Source organism: Pezoporus flaviventris, unplaced genomic scaffold, assembly GCF_033815535.1.
Source record: "Pezoporus flaviventris isolate CSIRO_AGI_PZ_B2104156 unplaced genomic scaffold, CSIRO_AGI_Pfla_v1 ptg000253l, whole genome shotgun sequence".
NCBI lineage: Eukaryota > Metazoa > Chordata > Aves > Psittaciformes > Psittacidae > Pezoporus > Pezoporus flaviventris.
Genome location: NW_026892800.1, coordinates 1,083,794 through 1,108,616, shown reverse-complemented (window position 1 = coordinate 1,108,616; position 24,823 = coordinate 1,083,794). Strand labels below are relative to the sequence as shown.

Sequence of the window (24,823 nt, the reverse complement as noted above, 5' to 3'; positions counted from 1 at the left end):
CACCCCATAGAGCCCCATAGCAAAGCACAGATCCTTATGTCGCCCTACATCACCTACAGTGATAGCAGTGATTGCACTCAATGGAGCCCCATGGAACCTCACGGCACCCCATGGCACACAATGCCAACCCATAGCACCACCATAACAAACCACACCACCCCATAGCACCACCATAGCACCCCATGGCACCACCACAGCACTCAGTGGCACCAACAGTAGCACCCCACAGCACCACCATAGCACCCCATGGCACCCACGGCACCACCATAGCACCACCATAGCACCCCATGGCACCACCATAGCACCCTATAGAGCCCCATGGCACCACCATAGCACCCCATGGCACCACCATAGCACCCCATAGAGCCCCATGGCACCCCATACCACCCCATGGCACCCCATACCACCCCATGGCACCACCATAGCACCCCATGGCACCCCATGGCACCACCATAGCACCCCACGGCACCACCATAGCACCCCATGGCACCACCATGACACCACCATAGCACCACAATAGCACCACCATAGCACCCCACGGCACCACCATAGCACCACCATAGCACCCCACGGCACCACCATACCACCCCCTGGCACCCCATAGCACCACCATACCACCCCCTGGCGCCCCCTGGCACCACCATAGCACCCCACGGCACCACCATAGCACCCCCTGGCACCCCATAGCACCACCATAGCACCCCACGGCACCACCATAGCACCCCACGGCACCACCATAGCACCCCACGGCACCACCATGACACCACCATAGCACCCCACGGCACCACCATAGCACCCCCTGGCACCCCCTGGCACCACCATAGCACCCCACGGCACCACCATAGCACCCCCTGGCACCCCATAGCACCACCATACCACCCCATACCACCCCACCATTCCCCCCCCCCCACCAGCACCTCACAGCCCCAGCACCCCGGTGCTGCCTGGACCGGGTCCCGGTGGCTCCGGGCAGCCCTGGGGGTCCCTGTGTGCAGCCGCATCCCCACCGCCCGCAGCCCCGGCTCCCGTCCCCCACGGAGCACCCGGAGCCGCCCTACAAAGCCCACGCCTGTATTTGGCACGGTTCGGTGCTTGCGGGGGGGGGGGGACAGGAACCGCCTGGAAGCAGGTCCCTAAGGCCACGGTTTGGGGGGGGGGGGGGGGGCCGGGACACGGGGATGGGGACCCCCGCACCCATCACAGCTCCATGGCGCTGCCACCGGATGATGTCTTGAGCGGCACCAAGTCGAAGCCATCCGGCAGCCTCTGTGGGGACGGGGAAGCGCGGTGTGGGGCGGGCTCGTGCCGCGGTTCCCCCCCCCCCCTTCCCCCCTTTACCTTCGACGTCAGGGACTTGATTTTGCCAAAAAGGGACTTTTTGGTAGCAAAAACCACATCGTCCTCCGCGTCCTCCCCCTCCATGATGGCACAAGTGTCCGGCGCCGGCAGCTCGCTCTCCTTGGCCGCCGCGCTCATCACCAGCCTGGAGTACTTGTACTCCAACCTATGGGTGCACCGCGCGCCGGTTAATGGTGGTTCCCATCCCCACGTCCCCGTTCCCGTCCCATCCCATCCCATCCCATGCCATCCCATCCCATCCCATCCCATCCCATCCCATCCCATCCCATCCCATCCCATGGGCACCGCTCACTTTTGGTTCTTCTTCCAGAAGTAGGCGGCGAGGGCGGCCAAGAGCGCGGCGGCGCCGGTGCCCGCTGAGATCCCCACCTTCAGCCAGAAATCGGCGCTCCGGCACGGCCGCGTCACCGGCAGCGGAAGGCCCCGACCGCCCCGGCACAGCCGCGGCTCCCGCCACACGTAGGTGGTTCTCTGCAGGGGGAGCAATGGGATGGGGGGATGCCATTGGGGACAGCAGTGGGGTGGCTCTGCTGGATGTGGTTACACCACGGTTGCGGTCATGCCATGGTCGTGGTTACACCGTGGTCGTGGTTATGCCATGGTTGTGCTTACACCATGGTTATGGTCACACCATGGTCGTGGTTATGCCATGGTTGTGGTCACACCGTGGCTGTGGTCACATGATGGTGGTGGTCATACCATGGTAGTGGTTATGCCATGGTTGTGGTTACACCATGCTTATGGTCACACCATGGTTGTGCTTACACCATGGTTGTGGTTACACCATGGTTCTGGTCACGCCGTGGTTGTGGTCACATGATGGTGGTGGTCGCACCATGGTTGTGGCTATATCATGGTCGTGGTTACACCACGGTCATGGTCACACCATGGTCGTGGTCACATCATGGTTGTGGTTGCACCAGGGTTGAGGTCACTCCATGGTCATGGTTACACTCTGGTTGTGGTTACACCATGGTCATGGTTACACTATGGTCATGGTTACGTATGGTTGTGGTCACACCATGGTCATGCTCACACTATGGTCATGGTTACACTATGGTTGTGGTCACACCATGGTCATGGTTACATATGGTTGTGGTCACACTATGGTCATGGTTACTCTATGGTCATGCTCACACTATGGTCATGGTTACACCATGGTCATGGTCACACCATGGTTGTGGTTACACCATGGTCGTGGTCACACCATGGTCGTGGTCACACCATGGTTATGGTCACACCATGGTCATGGTCACACTATGGTCGTGGTTACACCATGGTTATGGTCACACTATGGTCATGCTCACACTATGGTCATGGTTACACCATGGTCATGGTCACACTATGGTCGTGGTTACACCATGGTTATGGTCACACTATGGTCATGGTCACACTATGGTCATGCTCACACTATGGTCATGGTTACACCATGGTCATGGTCACACTATGGTCGTGGTTACACCATGGTTATGGTCACACTATGGTCATGGTCACACTATGGTCATGCTCACACTATGGTCATGGTTACACCATGGTCATGGTCACACTATGGTCATGCTCACACTATGGTCATGGTTACACCATGGTCATGGTCATACCATGGTCATGGTCACACCCTGGTCGTGGTCATACCTGGACGCCACCAAGGCAAGCGCTGACAATGGGGCGATAGTGGCTGGCGGAGCAGCGGGGGCACCCTTCACCCGTCACCCACAGGAAGTGGAAGGTGCAGCCGTCACAAGTGCCCTCGGGGCATTTGCTGGTGGGACACACACACACATAAAACCATGGGGGGTCATTTGGGGAGGTGCCAACACGGGGATGGGGGGCACGGCACAGGCGGCATCCCCAGGGCAAAGCACCCACGGGATGCACCCAGGCGGCACCGCATGGGGTGGGCAGGGGTTGGGGGTCCCCAGAGCCCCCCCCCCCCCCCCCCAGCACCCACCTGGGCACGCTCAGGGTGCCGGGCCCAGGGCGCAGTGGGTCACAGCGCAGGCGGATGGCGGTGGCGCGGCCGGAGCCGCACGGCTGTGTCACATCATTGGACCTGGGGGGGGGGGAACACACACACATGGGGGTCAATGGGGGGCACGGAGGGGTCCCTAGGGGCAGAGGGGGGGGGCACCCACCGGTAGAAGAAGATGATGTCGGGCAGGTCGGGGTGTCCCGGGGGGAAGAGCTCCGCAGGGGATGTGATGCCGTCCAGGGTGGAGCTGGTGGTGACACCTGGGGGACATGGGGGTCCCATAGGGATGGGGGGAGACCCCATGGCAATGAGGGGTCCCTGGGGATGGGGGAGACCCTGGGGATGGGGTCTCTGGGGAACAGGGGCTCCTGGGGATGGGGTCCCTGGAGATGGGGTCCATGGGGATGGGGGGGACCCTGGGGATTGGGGGTCCTTGGGGATGGGGATTCATGGGGATGGGGGTCCATAGGGATGGGGTCCATAGGGATGGGGTCCATAGGGATGTGGGTCCCTGGGGATGGGGGGTCCTTGGGGATGGGGATTCATGGGGATGGGGGTCCATAGGGATGGGGTCCATAGGGATGTGGGTCCCTGGGGATGGGGGTCCATGGGGATGGGGTCCCGGGGGATGGGGGTCCCTGGGGATGGGGGTCCATGGGGATGGGGTCCCGGGGGATGGGGTCCATGGGGATGGGGTTCATGGGGATGGGGTTCATGGGAATGGGGTCCATGGGGATGGGGTCCATGGGGATGGGGGTCCATGGGGATGGGGGTCCATGGGGATGGGGTCCCGGGGGATGGGGTCCATGGTGATGGGGTCCATGGGGATGGGGTTCATGGGGATGGGGTCCATGGGGATGGGGTCCCGGGGGATGGGGTCCATGGGGATGGGGTCCATGGGGATGGGGTTCATAGGGATGGGGTCCATGGGGATGGGGTTCATGGGGATGGGGTCCATAGGGATGGGGTCCATGGGGATGGGGTCCATGGGGATGGGGGTCCATGGGGATGGGGTCCATGGGGATGGGGGTTCATGGGGATGGGTTCCATGGGGATGGGGTCCATGGGGATGGGGTTCATGGGGATGGGGTCCATGGGGATGGGGGTTCATGGGGATGGGGTCCATGGGGATGGGGTCCATGGGGATGGGGTTCATGGGGATGGGGTCCATAGGGATGGGGTCCATGGGGATGGGGTCCATGGGGATGGGGGTTCATGGGGATGGGGTTCATGGGGATGGGGTCCATAGGGATGGGGTCCATGGGGATGGGGTCCATGGCGCTCACCCAGGATGCGGTCCCCGAGGCTGATGGGCTGGGAGGAGATGGGGCCCTGGCGGTGGGGGCGGTCGGGGGGCACGAGCGTGGCCTGGCACACGTAACCCGTGACCACGCGGCGCCGCGCCTCCGTCACGTTGTCACTGCAGGCGGCCGCCTTCCGGCCCTGCCACAGCACACGTGTGGGCACGGCCGTGGGGGCGGGAACATACGTGTGTGTGAACATACATGTGTGTGAACGTGTGTGAACATACGTGTGTGTGTGAACATACATGTGTGTGAACGTGTGTGAACATACGTGTGTGTGAACATACATATGTGTGAACGTGTGTGAACATACGTGTGTGTGAACATACATGTGTGTGAACGTGTGTGAACATACGTGTGTGCGTGTGAACATGTGTGAACATACATGTGTGTGAATGTGTGTGAACATACGTGTGTGTGCGTGTGAACATGTGTGAACATACATGTGTGTGAACATATGTGTGTGTGAACATGTGTGCTTGTGTGTGTGAACATGTGGGAACATACGTGTGTGTGTGAACCTGTGTGCGTGTGAACATGTGTGTGAACATAGGTAGGTGTGTGTGTGAACATGTGTGAACATGTGTGTGAGAGCATGTGTGTGAACATACGTGTGTGTGCGTGTGAACATGTGTGTGAACTTGTGTGTGAACGTGTGTGAACATGTGCGTGTGAACATGCGTGAACGTGTGTGTATGAACACGTGTGAACATGTGTGTGCGCACACACGTTCAGACGCACATGTTCACCCACACGTATGTTCACCCACACATGTATGCGCTCTCTCACACACACGTTCTCTCACACACGTTATGCTCACGCACACACACGTGTTCTCACACACACGTGTTCTCTAACACGTGCTCTCTCCCCCCCACCTGCTCTCTCTCCCTCCCACGTGCTCCCTCCCCACGTGCTCTCTCCCTCCCCACGTGATCTCTCCCCCCACCACGTGCTCTCTCCCCCCCCACGTGATCCCTCCCTCCCTCCCCCGTGCTCCCCGCACCTGCGGCCCGCAGAGGCTGACCCGGAAGTGATGCCGGTACCTCCGCCCGCGGGGGGTGAAGGCCGGGCCCGTGCTGAGCCCCGCGGCCGCCGCCATCTTGGGGAACTCGAAGCGGAGGAGGCGGCCCCGCAGCGGCAGCGCGGCCGAGCAGTTGTTGAAACAGAGCGAGCGGAGCTGCGCAGAGCGGCACCCACCCGGAGGCACCCAACCCATGGGCGTCATCACCCGTGGGCATCACCCCATGGACCCAGACCCCATGGACCCAAACCCCATGGACCCAAACCCCATGGACCCAAACCCCTTGGACCCACACCCCATGGTCATCATCCCATGGACCCCCATCCCATGAACCCAGACCCCATGGACATCACCCCATGGACCCCCATCCCATGAACCCAAACCCCATGGACATCACCCCATGGACCCCCATCCCATGAACCCAAACCCCATGGACACCATCCCATGGACCCCCATCCCATGAACCCAAACCCCATGGACATCACCCCATGGACCCCCATCCCATGGACCCCGATCCCATGAACCCAGACCCCATGGACACCATCCCATGGACCCAAACCCCATGGACACCATCCCATGGACCCAAACCCCATGGACATCACCCCATGGACCCCCATCCCATGGACCCCCATCCCATGAACCCAGACCCCATGGACACCATCCCATGGACCCAAACCCCATGGACACCATCCCATGAACCCAGACCCCATGGACATCACCCCATGGACCCCCATCCCATGAACCCAAACCCCATGGACACCATCCCATTGACCCAAACCCCGTGGACATCACCCCATGGACCCCCATCCCATGGACCCCGATCCCATGAACCCAGACCCCATGGACACCATCCCATGGACCCAAACCCCATGGACACCATCCCATGGACCCAAACCCCATGGACATCACCCCATGGACCCCCATCCCATGAACCCAGACCCCATGGACACCATCCCATGAACCCAGACACCATGGACATCACCCCATGGACCCAAACCCCATGGACATCATCCCATGAACCCAAACCCCATGGACCCCATCCCATGAACCCAGACCCCATGGACACCATCCCATTGACCCAAACCCCATGGTCATCACCCCATGGACATCACCCCATGGACCCCCATCCCATGGACCCCGATCCCATGAACCCAGACCCCATGGACACCATCCCATTGACCCAAACCCCATGGTCATCACCCCATGGACATCACCCCATGGACCCCCATCCCATGGACCCAAACCCCATGGACACCATCCCATGAACCCAGACCCCATGGACATCACCCCATGGACCCCCATCCCATGAACCCAAACCCCATGGACACCATCCCATGAACCCAGACACCATGGACATCATCCCATGGACCCAAACCCCATGGACACCATCCCATGAACCCAAACCCCATGGACCCCATCCCATGAACCCAGACCCCATGGACATCACCCCATGGACCCCCATCCCATGAACCCAAACCCCATGGACACCATCCCATGAACCCAAACCCCATGGACATCACCCCATGGACCCAAACCCCATGGACCCCCATCCCATGAACCCAGACCCCATGGACCCCCATCCCATGGACCCAGACCCCATGGACCCCATCCCATGAACCCAGACCCCATGGACCCCATCCCATGGACCCAGACCCCATGCCCCCCCCTCCCCAGGCACCTGGTTGCTGTAGGTGCCGGGCCCGCAGGGTTGGCAGGCGGGGAGCCCATCGGAGGGGTGACCCCGCAGGTAGGTGCCGGGGGGGCAGGGCCGGCAGGCGCCCGCCCCATGCTCCATGACGTGCCCGGGGGGGCAGGGGGTGCAGGACCCCGCGGCCTCGGGGCCGCAGCGCCGGCAGAAGGAAGCCACCCCCCCGAGGACGTTGGTGACGTTGATGGAGTAGAGCTTGGCCACGTCGCTGGTGTAGCGCCGGCCCTGGCGGGGACAGCACCCGTCACCCATGGCACCCGATGGGGATGGGGATGGGGATGGGGGACACCCCATTCCTCACCTCCTCGTGGTACGGGGTGCGCTGGAAAGCCCACGTGAAGCTCATGCTCGCGTTCTTCTCCACCACGTACGTGTAGGACTGCTTCCCCCGCGGGCCCGTCCACGTCTCCACCGGGGTGTTGGTGTGGGAGTTGATGCCCTTGGGTGGGCGTGCGGCAATGGTGGGACCCCCCACCCCACACATACACCCCCCAAAGTGTGTGTGTCCCCCCCCACACCCCATAGCCGGGTCCCACCGCTCACCACCATGAAGTAGAGCTCGCAGTTCACGCTGCAGATCATCTCAAAGACAAAGGTGATCCTGGCCACCTCCTTGCTCTCCGCATCCTCCAGCACCGGGCTTGGGGGGCTGAGGACAGCACGGGGGGGGGGGGGGGACACGACAGCAGCATTGGGACCCCATTGGGTCCCTCTGTGGGTGCTGGTGCCCCCGCTCCCCACCTCACCTGAAGCCGGGCACCACCAACGTGAGGATCATGAAGTCGTTGTCGGAGGCTCCGGCTGCCGTGTAGATGTAGTCCCCGGCCACCTCCCAGCCTGCAGGGACACGGTGGGGGCTCGAGGGGGTCCCCGGGCAGGGCCCAGCGCTAGGGGCAGCCGGCTCCTACCTGCGATCCCCTTGTACTCGAAGTTGATGCCGCTCAGCACCGTGGTCTCCATGTTGGGGGGCAGCACGTTCCACCACTTGTACTCCAGCCCCAGCACCGGCTCCGTGCCCGCGGGGCAGCTCAGGCAGCCTGGGGACCGGAGGGGACAGCACGGAGCCGTGGTGGTACCCAACAGCTCCCCCCCCCCCCCCATGATACCCATTGGGGACAATGATGGTGACATCTTGAGGGGACCCCAAGAAGGCAGCACGGGGATGGAACCCACCAACACCCCCCGGGGATGAGGTGATGACAGTGATGTCCTCAACAGAGCCGTGGGGACAGGAGGGGACAGCCCAGCCCCGGGGTGGGCACAAGGCACCCAGGGGCCGGTGACAGCGATGCCCTTTCTGCAGCCATAGGGACAGGAGGGGAGAACCCAGCAGCGGGATGGAACCCGCCAACCCCCCGACACCCTGAGGCCACCCCTTGGGGGGTTACAACGGAGCTGACATTGGGAGCCCAACGACCCAGCCCCGGCACAGAACCGGGGGTGCCCCGTTGGCGACAGCGGTACCGGAGCCGTTGGAGTAGGAACCCAGCGGGCAGGGCTGGCAGGCGGAGCCGTTGACGGCGGCGAAGCCGGGATTGCAGGGGGGGCACCGGGTCCGGCCCCCCGACGGCGGCAGCTTGGCCGCTTGCGGGAGCTCCTCGCTGCACACCTTGGGTTCAGCCCATTTGAACATCAACTGCGTCTGCGGAGCGGAGCCCGGGGGCTGAGCGCGACCGGGGGGGGGGACACACACAAGGAACGGTCCCGTCCCCCCCCCCAACTCCCCGCTTCCCCTTCCCGTACCTCCCCGTGCTCATCGCACGCAGAGTGAGTGTAGAAGTAATCCTTGTCCGTGCAGGGCGGCCGCGGCTTGCAGGAGGCTGAGCCGGGCTCTGTGGGGATGGGGATGCTCGCATCACCCCCGTGTCGTGTCCGTCCCGTCCCCCTCCGCTTCCATAGGGGGGAAGACGGGCACGGTGTGGGGATGGGACTTGGGGGGGCCGTGTCCCCGCTCACCCGCGTAGCTGCCGGGCTCGCAGGGCTGGCAGGAGGTGGCCCCTTTGCCCGAGGAGGTGTCGGCGGGGCAGGGCTGGCAGGAGGAGGAGCCGGCGGCGGCCGCGAAGGTGCCGGGTTTGCAAGGGAAGCACTCGGAGGTGAAGGCCACCCCTGGCACGGGACGGGGCTCAGTGATGGGGGCGATGGGGGGACCCCCACCATCCATCCTTGCGCCCTGCACCTACCGGTGATGCCGATGTTCCTCACCAGCACCGGCTTGGGCACCTTGGACCACACGGAGAAGGCCGTGGTGCGCCAGAAGAGGACGTTGTTCCCGCGGCTCAGCTCCACCTGGATGGAGAGGGGTGATGGGGGTCAGCACCCATGGGTGGGGGGGTGATGGGGGGGGGTGAGGATTTACCCCCCCCCCCCCCTTTGCCAGCACCCACCCTCATGGGGCATCTTCTTCACAGGGGATGGACAAAGGACCTGGGGGGTGCAATGAGGGACCCCCCCCCCCCCACGTCACGTCCCCCCCATGCTCCTCACTCACGCTATGGAATTCCCAACCCTTCTCCGTCGTCCGCATCCAGCGCGACTCCTCCACCGTGGCCTGGCACTGGTCGTTCTGCACCTGCGGGAGTGGTGCGAGGATCCCCATGTGCCCAGGGACACCCCATTGACCCCAGGGACACCCCATTGACCCCAGGGACACCCCATTGACCACAGGGACACCCCCAATGCCCCCAGGGACACCCCATTGACCACAGGGACACCCCCAATGCCCCCAGGGACACCCCATTGACCCCAGGGACACCCCATTGACCACAGGGACATTCCATTGACCCCAGGGACACCCCCAATGCCCCCAGGGACACCCCATTGACCACAGGGACATTCCATTGACCACAGGGACACCCCATTGACCCCAGGGACACCCCATTGACCACAGGGACATTCCATTGACCACAGGGACACCCCATTGACCCCAGGGACACCCCATTGACCACAGGGACACCCCCATTGACCCCAGGGACACCCCCAATGCACCCAAGGACACCCCCATTGACCTCAGGGACACCCCCGATGCCCCCATGGACACCCCCATTGTCCCCAGGGACACCCCATTGACCACAGGGACATTCCATTGACCCCAGGGACACCCCCGATGCCCCCATGGACACCCCCATTGTCCCCAGGGACACCCCATTGACCCCAGGGACACCCCATTGCCCCCAAGGACACCCCCATTGTCCCCAGGGACACCCCATTGACCCCAGGGACACCCCCTTTGCACCCAGGGACACCCCATTGACCCCAGGGACACCCCCATTGACCACAGGGACACCCCCAATGCACCCAAGGACACCCCCATTGACCTCAGGGACACCCCCGATGCCCCCATGGACACCCCCATTGTCCCCAGGGACACCCCATTGACCCCAGGGACACCCCCATTGTCCCCAGAGACACCCCATTGACCCCAGGGACACCCCCATTGCCCCCAGGGACACCCCATTGACCCCAGGGACACCCCCATTGTCCCCAGGGACACCCCATTGCCCCCAAGGACACCCCCATTGTCCCCAGGGACACCCCCATTGACCCCAGGGACACCCCCAATGCCTCCAAGGACACCCCCAATGCCCCCAATGCCACCCCATTGACCCCAGGGACACCCCCATAGCCCCCAGGGACACCCCCATAGCCCCCAAGGACACCCCCATTGCCCCCAGGGACACCCCCATTGACCCCAGGGACACCCCCGATGCCCCCATGGACACCCCATTGACCCCAGGGACACCCCCAATGCCCCCAGGGACACCCCATTGACCCCAGGGACACCCCATTGCCCCCAGGGACACCCCCTTTGCACCCATCACCTACAAAGAACTCAAAGACGATGCTGCTGTCGGGGTAGAGGTACTCGAAGGACACGGTCCCCGACTGCTTGAGGTTGACGGCGTACATGAGCGTGGCCGTGCACTCATCCGTGTTGGAGGCCACGTAGTCCCCCAGCGGCACCCACGTTGACCTGGGGGGGGAACGGGACATCCCCATCACCGGCATGGACCATGGGGTGCTGAGGATGGTGCCAAAGGGGCAGGGAGGTGGTGCTGGGAACGGGGGCTTGGGGATGTGTCACTGCACGGTGGTCCCTGGAGGACATTGGCACTGTGAGAGGCAATGGGGAGGAGGAAGAGGAGGGATCCCGCACCGGAGCTGCTGGATGAATAATGGGAGCGCTGCTGGAAGGAGGTTACATCTGCAAGTTGCATAAAGGCTGCAGCAGCCGCGGCAGCACCGGAGCCGCCGGTACCGGCAGGGTTGGATGGTGCCAGCACCAAAGGGCCCCGGTGCCGGTTCAAGGTCGGGGGACTCCCATGGGTGCTCCCTCTGCGAGGAGGGCTGGTTGCTGTGGGTGCCCCATGGTGGAAGATAAAGGTTGTGGGGATGCCCATGGGTGCTCCCTCTGCGAGGGTGTGGGGGTCCCTTGGGGCTGGGGGGGGCTCACCACCCATAGGGTCCTGGTAGCACCCTGTGAGCATCATCCCCCAGGGAACAGTGATGGAGGGAGTGGGGGGGAGCAGGAAATGGGGTGCTGCCCACGCATAGAGGGGTCACAGCACCCATCCTGCTCACTGCTGCACCGTCACCATTGTGCCAGGGCAGATGAGCCCCCAGCAGCACCCTGTGGGGGGGAAACTCCTCCTCTGGAGGAGCTGGACCCGATGATCTCCAGAGTCCTTTCCAGCCCCATTGATGCTGTGGCCGTTCCCAGCCCCACTGACACCGTGACCCCCTTCTAGCCCCACTGATGCTGTGACCATTCCCAGCCCCACTGATGCTGTGTCCCCCTTCCAGCCCCACTGATGCTGTGACCATTACCAGCCCCACTGATGCTGTGTCCCCCTTCCAGCCCTGCTGATGCGGTCACCCCCTTCCAGCCCTGCTGCTGCTGTGACCATTCCCAGCCCCATTGATGCTGTGACCCCCTTCCAGCCCTGTTGATGCTGTGACCCCCTTCCAGCCCTGCTGATGCTGTGACCCCTCTCCAGCCCTGCTGATGCTGTGACCCCTCTCCAGCCCTGCTGATGCTGGGACCATTCCCAGCCCCATTGATGCTGTGACCTCCTCCAGCCCCATTGATGCTGTGACCATTCCCAGCCCCATTGATGCTGTGACCCCCTTCCAGCCCTGTTGATGCTGTGACCCCCTTCCAGCCCTGCTGACGCTGTGACCCCTCTCCAGCCCTGCTGATGCTGTGACCATTCCCAGCCCCATTGATGCTGTGACCATTCCCAGCCCCACTGATGCTGTGACATCCTCCAGCCCCATTGATGCTGTGACCCCCTTCCAGCTCTGTTGATGCTGTGACCATTCCCAGGCCCATTGATGCTGTGTCCCCCCTCCAGCCCCACTGATGCTGTGTCCCCCTTCCAGCTCTGTTGATGCTGTGACCCACTCCAGCCCTGCTGCTGCTGTGACCATTCCCAGCCCCATTGATGCTGTGACCTCCTCCAGCCCCATTGATGCTGCATCCCCCCTCCAGCCCCACTGATGCCGTACCCATCCACAGCCCCACCGCTGGCTCCGGCCCTCACCCCGTGCAGTTCTCCACCGCGTCCCCAAAGCCGTCATCGCTGTCCAGGCTGGTGGCGACGCTGGCGAAGCCGTGGGGCACCTCATCCCACTCATCGAAGCGGACGCCGGTACCCAAGGAGTAGGTGCCCTCGGCACAGGGCCGGCACCGCTGCGCCTTCATGTCCAGGAACTCGCCTGCCCTGCAGGAGAACGCTGCACCGGGATGGGGGACACACACACAACACAGGGGTCACCCCAATGTGGCACCCACACCCCACCCCACTGCTCCTCCCACCCATCCCGGCCTTACAGCACTCGGTGCCCCTGACGGGGTCCGGCAGCCCGGTGCAGAGCCCCGGTGTGTGCGGCACCGCCACCCGCCACCGCGAGCCCGCGCTGTCACACGCCGTGTACTCGTAGTGGTACTCGGACTGCGGGAGAGGAGACACACGGGGAGCTGCGGCCCCGGAGCGCTGTGGGGTGCTGGGGGGGGGGAGGTGGGGTGGAATGCATGCCCCTTCCCCCCAAGGGGAGCCCTTTGGTGGGAGCAGCCTCCATTGGGAGCATCCTTCATTGGGAGCACCCTCCATTGGGAACATCCTCCATTGGGAGCATCCTCCATTGGGAGCACCCTCCATTGGGAACATCCTCCATTGGGAGCATCCTCCATTGGGAGCACCCTCCATTGGGAACATCCTCCATTGGGAGCATCCTCCATTGGGAACATCCTCCATTGGGAGCATCCTTCATTGGGAGCATCTTCATTGGGAGCACCCTTCATTGGGAGCACCCTCCATTGGGAGCACCCTTTATTGGGAGCACCCTCCATTGGGAGCACCCTCCATTGGGAGCACCCTCCGTTGAGAGCATCCTCCATTGGGAGCACCCTCCATTGGGAACATCCTTCATTGGGAGCACCCTCTATTGGGAGCATCCTTTATTGGGAGAACCCTTCATTGGGAACACCCTCCATTGAGAGCACCCTTTATTGGGAGCACCCTCTATTGGAAGCATCTTTCATTGGGAGCATCCTCTATTGGGAGCACCCTCCATTGGGAACATCCTTCATTGGGAGCACCCTTCATTGGGAGGACACTCCATTGAGAGCACCCCTTATTGGGAGCACCCTCTATTGGAAGCATCTTTCATTGGGAGCACCCTTCATTAGGAGCACCCTCCGTTGAGAGCACCCTCTATTGGGAGCACCCTCTGTTGAGAGCACCCTCTGTTGAGAGAATCTTCCATTGGAAGCACCCTCCATTGGGAGCACCCTCCGTTGAGAGCACCCTCTATTGGGAGCACCCTCTGTTGAGAGCACCCTCTGTTGAGAGAATCTTCCATTGGAAGCACCCTCCATTGGGAGCACCCTCCGTTGAGAGCACCCTCCGTTGAGAGCACCCTCTGTTGGGAGCACCCACCATTGAGAGCACCCTCCATTGGGAGCACCCTCCATTGGGAGCACCCACCATTGAGAGCACCCTCCATTTGGAGCACCCTCCATCGGGAGCACCCTCTATTGGGAGCACCCTCTGTTGTAAGCACCCTCCGTTGTGAGCACCCTCCATTTGGAGCACCCTCCATTGGGAGCACCCTCCATTGGAAGGACCCTTTGGTGGGAGCACCATCCATCGGGAGCATCCTCCACTGGGAGCACCCCCCATGGGGAGCACCCTCCATGGGGAGCACCCCCCATCAAGAAAACCTTCCCTCAGGAGCACCCTCCGTTGGGAATTCCATCCACCTGAGCGCCCTCCATCGCACGGATTCCTTGCTGGGAGCACCCTTCATCAGGAGCACCCTCCATGGGAAGCACCCTCCTTTGGGAGAGCCATCCCTTGGGAGCACCCTTCCTTGGAAGGCCCCTTTGGTGGCAGCACCCCGGCGGTGCCGCCGGCAGGATCAGAGCCGGGGCACTGCGACCTTCCGGGCTGGGCCTGGCTCCAGACCAAGGAGCCGCATCCAACCGGAGCCATTAATCCCGGCGAAGGCCGATGCCGCTGGCTCTGGCATCTCAGGGGCCCCCAGCCTGGGCTGGGGACACAGAGCTTGGGTGCCACCAGCACCCATGGGTGCAGCAGCAGCCCTGGCTCCGGAGGGATTCCCATGGGAGGAAGGAGCTCGTTCCCCTCTTCCCAAACCTCCCCCCCTGTACAAAAGCACTGAATTTTCCCTTAAATCCCAATCCTTTGACCCAATTCACCCTGGGGGGGGGGTGTTTGGGGCTGTCCCCAGAGAGGGATGGGGACAAGGGACACAATCCCCCCCCATGGGGGTGTTTCCTTGGGCCGGGAGCCAGCCCCATCCCATTGTTCCCGGCTCTGGAACAAACACACGTGGAAAACCGGATCACAAACCCAGATGAAAGCAGCCGTGGGGCCTCAGGGGGGGGGACGGGATGGGGAACACCCCATGGGGTGAGCAGAGCCTCCCCCCCTTTCCCCTCACAGGACAATTTGTCCCCACTGGGCCAGGCTGGGACCAGCCCATGGGACATGGGTGACCCCCCCCCTCCACCCCATTGGGGTTTGGGGACACCACGATGTCCCCCCAGTGTCAGAATCCAACCGGGATGTGGGGACTTCATGGACCCCCCCAGGATCACTCGCAGCATCACAGACACCCCCCCTTATCCATCCCATTGCTATAGGGGACCCTTTGCAGCACCCCCCCCCCCCCTTATAAGCAGCACAGCCCAGCCCATACATTCCCTATAGGTGACAGCCCCTCCATGGGACCCCCTTTTGGCAAGGGTGGAGCCACCCCAACTATAGGGACCCCCCCACACCTATAGAGGACCCCCCCCTCCCCGCTATAGGAACCCACACAGACACTATAGGAGACCCCTCCATGCTATAGGGATGCTCCACACTATAGGGAACCCCCAATGCTGTAAGGACCCCCCCTGCTATAAGGACCCCACACACTACACAGACCCCCCCATAATATAGGGACCCCCACACCCATTATAGAGACATCCCCCCCCCCCGCTATAGGGGACCCCACACACCCTATAGGGGACCCCACATCCATTATAGACTCCCCACACACACTATAGGGGACCCCCCCTCACCCTATATGGACCACACACACCCTAAAGGGGACCCCCCACACCCTATATGGACCCCACACACCCTATAGGGACCGCACACACCCTATAGGAGACCCCACACCTATTATAGAGACCCCACACACCCTATAAGGACCCCACACACCCTATAGGGGACCCAACATTCATTATAGAGACCCACACACACCCTATAGGGGACCCCACACCCATTACAGAGACACCCCCCCACACGCTATAGAGGACCCCACGCACCCTATAGAGGACCCCCCACACCCTATATGGACCCCACGCACCCTATAGGGACCCCACACCCTATATGGACCCCACGCACCCTATAGGGACCCCACACACCCTATAGGGGACCCCACACACCCTATAGGGGACCCAACATTCATTATAGAGACCCAAACACACACCCTATAGGGGACCCCACACACCCTATAGGGGACCCAACATTCATTATAGAGACCCACACACACCCTATAGGGGACCCCACACCCATTACAGAGACACCCCCACACACGCTATAGAGGACCCCACGCACCCTATAGAGGACCCCCCCCACCCTATATGGACCCCACGCACCCTATAGGGACCCCACACACCCTATAGGGGACCCAACATTCATTATAGAGACCCACACACACACCCTATAGGGGACCCCACACCCATTACAGAGACACCCCCCCACACGCTATAGAGGACCCCACGCACCCTATAGGGACCCCACACCCTATATGGACCCCACGCACCCTATAGGGACCCCACACCCTATATGGACCCCACGCACCCTATAGGGACCCCTCGCACCCTATAGGGACCCCCCACACCCTATATGGATCCCACACGCCCTATAGGGACCCTCCACACCCTATATGCACCCCACGCACCCTATATGGACCCCATGCACCCTATAGAGGACCCCCCGCACCCTATATGGACCCCCCTCACCCTATATGGACCCTTCACACCCTATAGAGGACCCCCCGCACCCTATACGGACCCCACACACCCTATATGGACCCCTCACACCCTACAGACCCCCCCCGTTCCGGTACCTCCTTGCAGACGTGAAGCCGCTCCCCGGCATCGCCGCTCCCGGCGGCGGCCGCCACGCTCAGCACCAGCAGCGCCCAGCGGGCCCCGGCCATGGCGCAGGATTCGGCCCCGAGTGGGCCCCGAGCACCGGGCACGGGCTCCGCCCCCCCCCCCCCACCCCGCTCAACGGCCCGGCCCCGTGCGCGCACCTGCGGGCACCTGCGCCCGCCCCCGCCCCGCGGCCGAGCGGAGGGAACGGGAACGGGAACAACGGGAACAGCGGGAACGGAACAACGGGAACGGGACCAACAGGAACAGAACAACGGGAACGGAACAGCGGGAACGGAACAACGGGAACGGGAACAGCGGGAACGGAACAGCGGGAACGGAACAACGGGAACGGAACAGCGGGAACGGAACAACGGGAACGGCGCCGTTATCGTGGGAGCGCCGGAGAGGGAGCGGCGCCGAGCATTGTTATCCCGGCAGCATCCAGCATCGTTATCCCGGCAGCATCCAGCATCGTTATCCCGGCAGCATCCAGCATCGTTATCCCGGCAGCGCCGAGCATCGTTATCTCGGTAGCATCCAGCATCGTTATCCCGGCAGCACCCGGCATCGTTATCCCGGCAGCACCCGGCATCGTTATCCCGGCAGCATCTGGCATCGTTATCCCGGCAGCACCCGGCATCGTTATCCCGGCAGCATCCGGCATCGTTATCCCGGCAGCATCCGGCATCGTTATCCCGGCAGCGCCGAGCATCGTTATCCCGGCAGCATCCAGCATCGTTATCTCGGCGGTGCCCGGCACCGGGAGCGTGATCCCGGGAATGGCACCAGGAATCACCCCCTCCACCCCCCCCCCCCTCCATCCCTGCCTGGTACCGGGAGTGAATTCACACACAGACCCCATCGCGGGAATGGTCCCAGCTCATGTTTAGGGCAAGGGGCACCAGGATACAGGGAGATGGGATATAGGGATATGGGACACACATGGGAACATGGGGTGTAGGGAGATGGGAACATGGGATGTAGGGACATGGGGCACACATGGGAACATGGGATGCAGGGAGATGGGATATAGGGATATGGGACACACATGGGAACATGGGGTGTAGGGAGATAGGGATATGGGACACACATGGGAACATGAGATGTAGGGAGATAGGGATATGGGACACACATGGGAACATGGGGTGTAGGGAGATGGGAACATGGGATATAGGGAAATGGGACACACATGGGAAGATGGGGTGTAGGGAGATGGGATATAGGGATATGGGACACACATGGGAACATGGGATGTACGGACATGGGGCACACATGGGAACACGGGATGCAGGGAGATGGGATATAGGGATATGGGACACACATGGGAACATGAGATGTAGGGAGATGGGATATAGGGATATAGGACACACATGGGAACATGAGATGTAGGGAGATGGGGATACGGGATGTAGGGACATGGGACACACATGGGAACATGGGATGTAGGGATATAGGGACATTGGATATAGGGATACGGGACACACATGGGAACACGGGATGCAGGGAGATGGGAACATGGGATGCAGGGACATGGGGCACACAGGGACATGGGATATGGGGACATGTGATATAGGGACAGGAGACACATGGAGACATGGGGATATGGAATATGGTATACAGATATATATATGGTATACAGGAATATGGGACACACAGGGACAGGGGGAGATGGGAGATGGGGACAGGGACTTCAGTAAAGCGTTGACACTGTCCCCAGTGCTCTCCTGCAGGCATCGGCTGCCCATGGCCTGTTCAGGAGGACCCTTCACTGGGTGGCCAAGCTCAAAGCAGTGGTGATCGGTGTCACTTCTGGGTCCATGGGCTTTGCCAGTGGGATGAGGTTCAACAAGGCCAAGTGCCAGGTCCTGCACTTGGGCCACAACAGCCCCCTGCAACGCTCCAGGCTTGGGGAAGCGCGGCTGGAAACTGCTCATGCGAAAGGAGCTGGGGATGCTGAGTGATGGAGCTGAACACGAGCAGCTCGTGCCCAGGCAGCCAGGAAGCCCCCAGCATCCTGGCCTGGATCAGCACCAGTGCGGCAGCAGGGCCAGGGCAGGGATTGTGCCCCTGCGCTGGGCACTGGTGAGGCTGCACCTCGAATCCTGTGTTCAGCTCTGGGCCCCTCACTGCAAGAGAGACATTGAGGTGCTGGAGTGGGGCCAGAGAAGGGAATGGAGCTGGTGCAGGGCCTGGAGCACAAGTGTGATGGGGAAGGGCTGAGGGACCTGGGGGGTTCAGGCTGGAGAAGAGAAGGCTCAGGGGGGACCTGATGGCTGCCTACAAGTGCCTGAGAGGAGGATGGAGCCAGGAGGGGCTGGGCTCTGCTCCCAGGGAACAAGGGATGGGACAAGAGGAAACGGCCTCAAGCTGCCCCAGGGCAGGTTTAGATGGAGCTGAGGAACAATTCCTGCCCCAGAGGGTGCTCAGGCATTGGAACAGGCTGCCCAGGGCAGGGCTGCAGGCACCGTCCCTGCAAGTGCTCACACCCGCTCAGTGCCATGGGTCAGTGGTGGCCTTGGCAGTGCCGGTACCGAGGTTGGACCGGACGAGCTGAAAGCGCTTTCCCAGCCTGGTTGGCTCCATGATCCCACGGGGTACCGGGCGCACGGATCAGGGTCACGGCTCCACCGCCGCCCGCACGGGGGCGCTGCAGGGACGGGGATCCCGCGTGTCCCCGTGGTCCTCCCCCGGTGTGCGCGCTCCCGGCGCGGCGTTGGCGGTGGCGGTGGCCGCGGGTCAGACTCGGCAGCAGCTCAGCGGCTCAGCGCCTCGCCTATCTGATCGACTCATCCCGCCCGGGCCGGGGCCGCCGCCGCACAGCGCCCCGGGGGCGGGGGAAGGGGCTTCGCGGCGCCGCTCTTCTCATCTCGGCCGGGGCCGATCGAATAAGATCAACGTGTAGAGCCGGGAGGAAAGGGGAGGGGGGGGCACCGCGGCCTTGCACGCCCCTTGCACACGCACGTTCACGCTCACACACACACACACACACCCGTTGCACACACGCAAGCTCACACGCCCCCCTTGCACACACACCCCTTGCACACTCACGCACACGTGCTCCCCTTGCACACGCACGCAAGCTCACACGCCCCCCTTGCACACTCACGTGCTCTCCTTGCACACTCACGTGCCCCCCTTGCACACGCACCCCCTGCACACTCACGTGCTCCTCCTGCACACTCACGTGCTCTCCTTGCACACGCACCCCCTGCACACTCACGTGCGCTCCTTGCACACGCCCCCCTTGCACACTCACGTGCTCTCCTTGCACACGCAAACCCTGCACACTCACGTGCTCTCCTTGCACACGCACCCCCTGCACACTCACGTGCTCCCCCTGCACACTCACGTGCTCTCCTTGCACACGCACCCCCTGCACACTCACGTGCTCCTCCTGCACACTCACGTGCGCTCCTTGCACACGCACCCCCTGCACACTCACGTGCTCCCCCTGCACACTCACGTGCTCTCCTCGCACCCGCACGCTCACGCACCCGCCGCTCGCCCCCCGCCGCCAGTTTATGGCGCGCCCGCCTGGAGCACGATGGGAAAGGGCGTGGCAAGGCCCGGCCCCGCCCCCGCCCCACTGCGCCCCCTGGTGGTTGGGAGGACCCACGCTCCCCTCCGCCCCCTCGCACAATCACAGCCCCAGCCCCCTCTCCCCCCCATCGGAGGAGGCCACGCCCCACAACTACTGGGGACCCCATAGCAGCCCCTGCCCTATAGAATCCCACAGCAGCCAGCCCCTGCTCTATGGCACCCCATAGCAGCCAGACCCTGCCCTATAGGACCCCATAGCAGCCAGACCCTGCCCTATGGGACCCCATAGCAGCCAGACCCTGCCCTATAGGACCCCATAGCAGCCAGCCCCATGCCCTATGGGACCCCATAGCAGCCCCTGCCCTATAGGACCCCATAGCAGCCAGCCCCTGCCCTATAGGACCCCACAGCAGCCAGCCCCTGCTCTATGGCACCCCACAGCAGCCCCTGCCCTATAGGACCCCATAGCAGCCAGCCCCCTGCCCTATAGGACTTCATAGCAGCCAGCACCTGCCCTATAGGACCCCATAGCAGCCAGCCCCTGCCGTATAGGACCCCACAGTAGCCAGGCCCCTGCCCTATAGGACCCCACAGCAGCCAGCCCATGCCCTATGGGACCCCATAGTAGCCAGCCCCTGCCCTATGGGACCCCACAGCAGCCCCTGCCCTATAGCACCCCATAGCAGCCAGCCCCATGCCATATGGGACCCCATAGCAGCCCCTGCCCTATAGGACGCCATAGCAGCCAGCCCCCTGCCCTATGGGACCCCATAGTAGCCAGCCCCCTGCCCTATAGGACCCCACAGCAGCCAGGCCCCTGCCCTATGGGACCCCACAGCTGCCAGTCCCCCACCCTATGGGACCCCCAGCCCCATGGCAGCCCCTTTGCCAACAGGGACCAGCCCCGCAGCCCCTGGCCCCATGGCAGCCAGCCCCACAGCAGCACCTTGACCAGTAGCTGCCAACACCCGCCTTCCACCCGCCAGGACTCCAGCCCCATGGGACCCCCCAACAACCAGCCCCATAGCAGCCCCCCTGCCCCACACAACCACTGCTGCCCATAGGGGAGCCCCAGCTTTATTTCCAGGCCGTGCTCCAGCATTCCCAACGTGGGCAGTGACAAACCCATGGGCACAGGGGACAGACCCCCCCATGGATGGACATCCCACTGGCGGAGGGGGGGGGGGCCCAGCCCCACAAGTCCCCATGGCAGGAGGCTGCACCCCTGTGAGCCATTGGGTTCAGCATCAGGACAAGGTGCCCATGGGGCACAGCTGGGTCTGCCCCTGGTCCCATCGTTCACCCCAAGGGTGCAGAGGTGCCCCACAAAGGGGGGGGGGGTCTAAGGAGGGCTTTGGCCCATGGCACCCCCCCATAGGTCCGGGTGGGCTGTGGGGCGCCGGGGGGTGGTACCGGGCTCTCTGTGGCCGTCACCGCTGCAGGGGGGGGTCACTTCACCACCAGCACGTAGAAGGCCATGAGCACGCAGGCCACAGCCACAGCCACGTGCAGGCGGGTGCCGATGACGGCGGCTGTGGGGGGGCAGAGTGGGGTCAGGTTTTGGGGGGGACGGGACGGGACCCCCCCATGGCCCCATCCCAGAGCCACCCCCCCTGCCCTGGAACACAAAAGCCTCATCCCAGACCGAACTCTTCCATCCCAGACCCCCGTGTCCCCATCCCGAACCTCAACAGCCCCATCCTGGACCCCTGTGTCCACATTGCATCCCCATGTCCTCATCCTCATCCCTATATCCCATCTCCCCGTCCTCATGTCCCCATCCCAATATCTCCATCCCTATATCCCATCTCCCCAGCCCCATCTCCCCAGCCCCATGTCCTCATCTCCAACCTCATAGGCCATGTCCCACCCCCACGTCCCCATTCACATCCTATATCCCGTGTCCCCATCCCCATGTCCTCATCCCCGTGTCCCCATCCCCGTATCCCATGTCCCATCCCCATGTCCAAATCCCTATGTTGTCATCTCCATCCTCATATCCCATGTCCCCATCCCCTTGTCCTCATCCTCATGTCCTCATCCCCGTATCCCATGTCCCATCCCCATCCCTATATCCTGCGTCCCCATCTCATGTCCCCATCCCCATATCCCTTGTCGTCATCCCTATATCCCATGTCCCCATCCCTATATCCCGTGTCCCCATCCCCATCCCCCATGTCCCCATCCCCATATCCCATGTTCCCATCCCCATCCCCCATTTTCCCATCCCCATCCCCCTATCCCATGTTCCCATCCCCATCCCCCATGTCCCCATCCCCTTGTCCTCATCCCCATGTCCCCATCCCCATGTTCCCATCCCCATATCCCATGTTCCCATCCCCATATCCCATGTCCCATCAACATCCCCATGTCTCCATCCCCATCCCCATATCCCATCCCCATACCCCATGTCCCATCCCCATATCCCATGTTCCCATCCCCATACCCCACATCCCATGTCCCACCCCCATATCCCATGTACCCATCCCCATCCCCATGTCCCCATCCCCATATCCCATCCCCATCCCCATCCCCATGTTCCCATGTTCCCATCCCCATGTTCCCATCCCCATCCCCATGTTCCCATGTTCCCATCCCCATGTTCCCATCCCCATCCCCATGTTCCCATTCCCATACCCCATGTCCCTATCCCATGTCCCCATCCCCATCCCCATGTTCCCATCCCCATGTCCCATTCCCATCCCCATACCCTATGTTCCCATCCCCATGTTCCCATCCCCATGTTCCCATCCCCATCCCATGTTCCCATCCCCATGTTCCCATCCCCATCCCCATGTCCCATCCCCTTGCCCCCCCGGCCCCACTGACCCTTGTAGAAGACCCCCCAGAGGCCGCGCTTCTCGCTCAGGAGCCAGCCCTTGATGCGGGGCACGTGGCGCAGGTGGGCGCAGGTGCACACCAGCAGCAGCGCGAACACCACCAGCCCGTCCAGGGAGTACACTGCGGGACACGCACCCCATAGGACACACACCCCATAGGACACACACCCCATAGGGAGCCATAGACCCCATAGGGACCCAGACCCCATAGGGACCCAGACCCCATAGGACACACACCCCATAGGGACCATAGACCCCATAGGGACACAGACCCCATAGGGACACAGACTCCATAGGGAGCCATAGACCCCATAGGGACCATAGACCCCATAGGGACACAGACCCCATAGGGACCATAGACCCCATAGGGACACAGACCCCATAGGGAGCCATAGACCCCACAGGGACACAGACCCCATAGCGACACAGACCCCATAGGGACCCATAGACCCCATAGGGACCATAGACCCCATAGGGACACAGACCCCATAGGGACCCATAGACCCCATAGGGACACAGACCCCATAGGGACCCACAGACCCCATAGGAACACAGACCCCATAGGGACCCATAGACCCCATAGGGACATGCACCCCATAGGGATCCATACACCCCATAGGGACCCATAGACCCCATAGGGATACACACCCCATAGGGAGCCATAGACCCCATAGGGACAGGCACCCCATAGGGACCCATAGACCCCATAGGGACACACACCCCATAGGGACACACACCCCATAGGGACACATAGACCCCATAGGGACACACACCCCATAGAGACCCACTGCACCCCACAGGGACCCACTGCACCCCATAGAGACCCACTGCACCCCATAGGGACCCACTGCACCCCCACAGGGACCCACTGCACCCCAGAGACCCACTGCACCCCATAGAGACCCACTGCACCCCACAGGGACCCACTGCACCCCATAGAGACCCACTGCCCCCCCACAGGGCCCCACTGCACCCCATAGAGATCCACTGCCCCCTATAGAGACCCACTGCACCCCACAGGACCCCATTGCCCCCCCACAGGGACCCACCGCCCCCCACAGGGCCCCACTGCCCCCCATAGGGCCCCTTTGCCCCCCATAGGGCCCCACTGCCCCCCACAGGGCCCCACTGCCCCCCTTGGGTCCCCACTGCCCTCCACAGGCCCCCATACCCCCCCATAGGGCCCCACTGCCCCCCATAGAGCCCCAGAGCCCCGGCCGCCCCTCACCGTTAGTCATGGCGGCCGCGGGACCCCCAACTCCGCTACGGGCCCGGCAGCGCTGCGCATGCGCGGAGCGCCATCCCCCGCCGCCAACGCGACACCGGAACACGCAGCGCGGGCAGCCGAGTGCCGAGGCAGTCGATAGCCCGAGCGCCAGGCGGGGGGTTTGAGGCCGGGCTGC

At 62.8% G+C, this 24,823-nt stretch overlaps 3 protein-coding genes and 1 non-coding gene across 5 annotated transcripts in view; 1 reads left to right on the top strand and 3 right to left on the bottom strand.

Annotated features, from left to right (window-relative positions):
- SHISA4 (shisa family member 4) overlaps positions 1 to 24,823 on the top strand; it is a 71,658-nt gene that overhangs the window by 29,828 nt on the left and 17,007 nt on the right. The gene's annotated exons all lie outside the window — the stretch shown is intronic.
- ELAPOR1 (endosome-lysosome associated apoptosis and autophagy regulator 1) lies at positions 1,176 to 17,167 on the bottom strand. 2 transcript variants are annotated; one of them, XM_061442847.1, is made up of 22 exons: positions 17,010 to 17,167; positions 13,195 to 13,315; positions 12,905 to 13,097; positions 11,187 to 11,334; positions 9,853 to 9,933; positions 9,545 to 9,650; positions 9,321 to 9,470; positions 9,108 to 9,196; positions 8,829 to 9,006; positions 8,273 to 8,401; positions 8,111 to 8,201; positions 7,908 to 8,013; positions 7,666 to 7,803; positions 7,335 to 7,589; positions 5,639 to 5,812; positions 4,615 to 4,771; positions 3,492 to 3,588; positions 3,308 to 3,409; positions 2,992 to 3,118; positions 1,652 to 1,830; positions 1,339 to 1,504; positions 1,176 to 1,266 (listed from the first exon to the last, which is right to left on the bottom strand). In XM_061442847.1, exons 1-22 carry the CDS (start codon positions 17,100 to 17,102, stop codon positions 1,198 to 1,200), a joined length of 2,949 nt encoding a protein of 982 aa, XP_061298831.1. In that variant the 5' UTR covers positions 17,103 to 17,167; the 3' UTR covers positions 1,176 to 1,197. The 2 variants fall into 2 exon arrangements, with proteins under 2 accessions (XP_061298831.1, XP_061298832.1); XM_061442848.1 differs by having other exon boundaries at positions 1,181 to 1,230.
- On the bottom strand, positions 19,772 to 20,100 carry LOC133263179 (small Cajal body-specific RNA 2). Its single transcript, XR_009741450.1, has one exon. It is a non-coding gene; the product is annotated as a small Cajal body-specific RNA 2 (non-coding RNA).
- Positions 21,947 to 24,823, bottom strand: part of TMEM167B (transmembrane protein 167B) — a 154,832-nt gene continuing 151,955 nt past the window's right edge. The window contains exons 2-4 of the mRNA XM_061442851.1: positions 24,649 to 24,677; positions 23,410 to 23,541; positions 21,947 to 22,112 (exon numbers count right to left, since the gene is read on the bottom strand). Coding sequence (XP_061298835.1) covers positions 22,030 to 22,112; positions 23,410 to 23,541; positions 24,649 to 24,658 — 225 coding nt within the window. The 5' untranslated portion in view covers positions 24,659 to 24,677 and the 3' untranslated portion in view covers positions 21,947 to 22,029. The remainder of the gene's footprint in view (positions 22,113 to 23,409; positions 23,542 to 24,648; positions 24,678 to 24,823) is intronic.